Genomic DNA, 3,794 nt, shown 5'->3' with positions numbered 1-3,794 from the left:
GAGATATTCTAAGTATCCAAAATGACTCTTGTATTTTTCAATTCATCCCGACAAGATTAGCCTCGTTTGGTTACACAGATAAGATAAAAATTAAAAGTTAATTAAAATATTATTTTTTTTATATTATTTTTATTTTAAAATTTAAAAAAGTTCAAATGCTTTTTTTTGTTTTTTTTTAAGAATTTGAAAAAATTATAATTTATTAAATAAGATAAGATAAGATAAGATGAAATGATACGATACGTAAAATAGGCCTAATCTACTCCATGGTTCTCTATACATTTAGTTCCTTTTTAACGACATCATCCCAGGTGGCAGGTTGTTTTTGTGCAATTCAGTCTTTTGACCCTCACCACCAAAGTCAGAATACTTGGGCCCTTTATGAACGAACAGCTTCAGTTCGATCATACCACATGGCATCCATTATCAAAGCTGCAGAGTAGCATTTTTATCCAATCAGCAGCATATATTTATCAGCACATTTGATCACATCTATTGGCCATGGAGATTCCCTCCATAGAAAAACCATTACAAATTGGCATCTGATAAATAGATGCTCCGTTGTTTCTGGTTCCGCTGTTTTAGGGTAGTGAGGTATTCTCGGATATTCTGTGAAAAGTAATGAAAAAGTAATGAAAAAATAATAATAGAATATTAAATAATAGTGAATAGTAGATAAAAAATAATAATAAAATAATAAATAATAGTGAGATATTATAAAATTCTCAATACCCAACCCATGCTTACTGGTAATGCATTACATTCAACCTGCCATCACAACATTTGCCTAAAAGATCTTCATGACTTTCCTATATCTGAATCATTTCATTCGAATCTCTAAGAAGCCTTTTGAACTAATTTCTTAGGTTCAGTTCAGGAATACTCACCAAATAAGTTACAAGATTTCAGTTGATACACCAAATATATTACATGCCCTATGTGCCCTTTGCATAAGCTCTCTCTCAATTCTCATGCCATTCACAAGTTTACAAATATCACATATTTTTTGAATTTAACATCGTAACAATGTTGAATTTAACTTACAAAGCTGAAATTCACCTTGTACTGATGTTTAATCAGTGTTTTACAGCTTATAATAATTTGTCAAAGATTTGCCATCCAACTCCTTTTTGAAGAACCTCGTCATGAAGTCCGTTAAAGTGAATGGCCGGTAAAGGGCTGGTTTCTCTGGTGATATCAACTCCGGGAGGGGTCCATACTGGTCGTCTCTATTGCTTGGGTTGAAGAAAACCGCAATTGAGGCTCGTGCCTCATGGGATGGGTTGGCTAACACTCTATGCTCTGCACTTTTGTATTCTTCATTTGATATAATCTGAAAGAAACGAAATTAGAGTAAGAAAAACAACTCTTAGCTTCTAACAATATTCAAGTTCTCAACCGTAAGATCATTATTTAAGACAAAACAAATAATTAAATCTTGTTATCCTCAATCACATTTGTTGACATAACACAAAGAATAAAGCCTTTTTCTTTGAATTTACCTGAAGCAAGTCCCCAACGTTAATAACAAGAGCTCCGGGGATAGGCTTAACATCGACCCAAGACCCACCATATTTGACCTGCAATCCACCCACATGGTCCTGCTGCACCACCGTCAAAACCCCCGGATCGGTGTGATAAGCAAGCCCAACCGTCAGATCAGGCTGTGGGCAGTATGGATAGTAGTGGCCAACAATCACTCTCCCTTCCAAACATGTCATGTCCTTCAACCTCCCGGTGTCCACTCCCAGCCCTTCACACAGCAGCCCCATCAGAACCTCTCCCAGCCGTTTGATCTCTCGGTCCCACTCGATCACCTCCTTTCTACATATCTCTGGAATTTCCTCGGGATCCACCATTCTGGGACCTACTCTTATCTGGATAGTGTCCCTGTTGTAAGCTATCATGAGTTAATATGGGTTTCTATCAATCAAAATCTATTCATATTTTGGGAAGATTACAATTAATCAAGCTATCATCTTTTCGATAAGTGTCACTAAATTGTTCAGAAAGCTGTTACTTTTCTTAGAATTCTTACAAGAGATAACCTATGAAAGCTTAATTAAGCTCGATATCTACCCTGGAAAATCGAAGGAAAACGAAAAAGACCAAAATACTAGAGTGGAAAATTATACTAAAAGCATTTAGAAGATAAAATATGGAGAATGGAGATATGGGTGGATAACCTCCAACTGGCGGCTTTGGAATGGTACAAGTCGACGTTGGACATGTAAGATACTCCGGTGCCTATCTCTCTACGGTAGACCCGCGCTTTTGTCTCCGTTGGTTGCTCGTAGAACCCCTTGATGGATGCCATCGTACGGTCCAGAACTCCCAACGGGACGCCGTGGTTGATTACCTGGAAGAATCCGAAACTGGAGGCGGCGCGTCTGATATTTTCAGCGACAGTGGAGCGTCGATGATCGGAAAGGTCTATGGCGGGGATGTCTTCAGGTCCAGGTTGGGTTCCGGAGCCGGGTTTGAGGTCGGAAAGGATCTCGGATGGGTGAACAAAGAAGCGGGGAATGGTGGTGATGCCGGAGTCGACAAGGCCTTTGACTCCGATCTTGGCATCGTCGAACTTCTTGACCTCCGTTGCTCTGTCGTATTCTGCATCAATGGTCGTCGCCATGGTAGCCATGGTTGAATTCTCTCTCTCTCTCTCTCTCTCTCTCTCCAGTCAGTCGCGTGTAAGAAAAGAATGCAGCGCAGCAATCCAAAATTTGTAATTAATAAATAGACCGATTTAGTTTTGGGCCAGGGTTAGTGGGCTCAAATCCCTCCCACTCAAAGACGAAGCCCATTGAATGCTATCCATATCCATAAGTAGTGTATAGTCCTAGGCCTGCTACCCACCCCTAGCGGGCAGGCAGCTGGCCACCCTGGAGGGCCGCATATGGGCCCTGGCACCTGGTCCAGTCCTGCATAGGTGGGTGACTCCGTTCGGCTGCCGGACGGATGAATGGTCTTGCAAACCATCTGAAATCTGCCAACAACTAAGATTCTACTCACTTAGAGCATCCCATCCGGATGCGTAAAGTACTGTTATCTTTAAAATTTGGAAATCAAATTTAGGAGAAACTCAAAAGGAGCCTCCCATCCCATTCTCTAAAATAAGGATTTGTTTTAGGAGATCCACAGTCATTCCCCATATTTGGGAAACTATTGTACATCCCCAATCGACCAAACCCTAAATCTGTTGTCGTTGGTCCCGGGTTCCTCTCTTCCTCTCGATTCACAGCAAAGACCAAAATTGCTCACTTCTACCTTCGTTCATAGGTAAGGATTCCATCTGTTCATCTTTCAATCTGTTATCGCAAGCAATTTTTGTATTTTTGTTTTCACAAAAGTGGTAGCAAATATCGAAGGCGGGCGGTTTTGTCAAAACCCATTGAGCTCAAAAGCCGTGCGAAATCATGAATCATTATCATCGTCAAGTAATATCCTCTTGATGTAGTTTTTCTTGTTTGGCTGAGGATTTTTAATAGGTTGATTAAACATTCTCTGAAACCCATTTCCTCATCTGGATTTCGGTTCTTATACTCCTTTATGTTTTTACACTGATTTCTATTTTTACTCATTGTTTTCATGGAATTTGTTTTTTTCTTATGATAATTTTTTGAAATTTTCCTTTTGCAATTCTCTTCAGATCTGTCCTGATTAGATTTGTCACTAGAGACTAGTCTTGGCTGCCTTTCTTATGATAATACTGCCTTTCTTTTGCCACCAAAGACGAGTCTTGACTATTCATTTGCATTTTTGGGTCGTTTTAGGTTCATTTGAGTTTGTCTTGC

The 3,794-nt window shown here is 39.7% G+C and overlaps 1 protein-coding gene across 1 annotated transcript; it reads right to left on the bottom strand.

The window, feature by feature from the left end:
- Window positions 1–694: 694 nt before the first annotated feature.
- Window positions 695–2,710, bottom strand: LOC108981058 (1-aminocyclopropane-1-carboxylate oxidase homolog 4-like). The gene is made up of 3 exons (XM_018952130.2): window positions 2,187–2,710; window positions 1,503–1,890; window positions 695–1,333 (listed from the first exon to the last, which is right to left on the bottom strand). The coding sequence occupies exons 1-3, from the start codon at window positions 2,639–2,641 to the stop codon at window positions 1,085–1,087; spliced, it is 1,092 nt and encodes a 363-aa protein (XP_018807675.1). The 5' UTR covers window positions 2,642–2,710; the 3' UTR covers window positions 695–1,084.
- Window positions 2,711–3,794: the final 1,084 nt, after the last annotated feature.

This window comes from Juglans regia, chromosome 16 (assembly GCF_001411555.2).
Source record: "Juglans regia cultivar Chandler chromosome 16, Walnut 2.0, whole genome shotgun sequence".
Lineage (NCBI taxonomy): Eukaryota > Viridiplantae > Streptophyta > Magnoliopsida > Fagales > Juglandaceae > Juglans > Juglans regia.
The sequence above is the reverse complement of the archived record's forward strand: the minus strand, read 5'-3'. Positions and strand labels throughout refer to the sequence as shown.

What these genes read in the sequence shown, in the direction of transcription:
- LOC108981058 (XM_018952130.2), bottom strand. Translation starts at nt 2,641, where the DNA reads ATGGCTACCATGGCGACGACCATTGATGCAGAATACGACAGAGCAACG. An exon ending in TCCAAAGCCGCCAGTTGGAG is followed by an intron (nt 1,891 to 2,186) that starts GTTATCCACCCA and finishes AGCTTACAACAG; the next exon opens with GGACACTATCCAGATAAGAG. An exon ending in ACGTTGGGGACTTGCTTCAG is followed by an intron (nt 1,334 to 1,502) that starts GTAAATTCAAAG and finishes CGTTTCTTTCAG; the next exon opens with ATTATATCAAATGAAGAATA.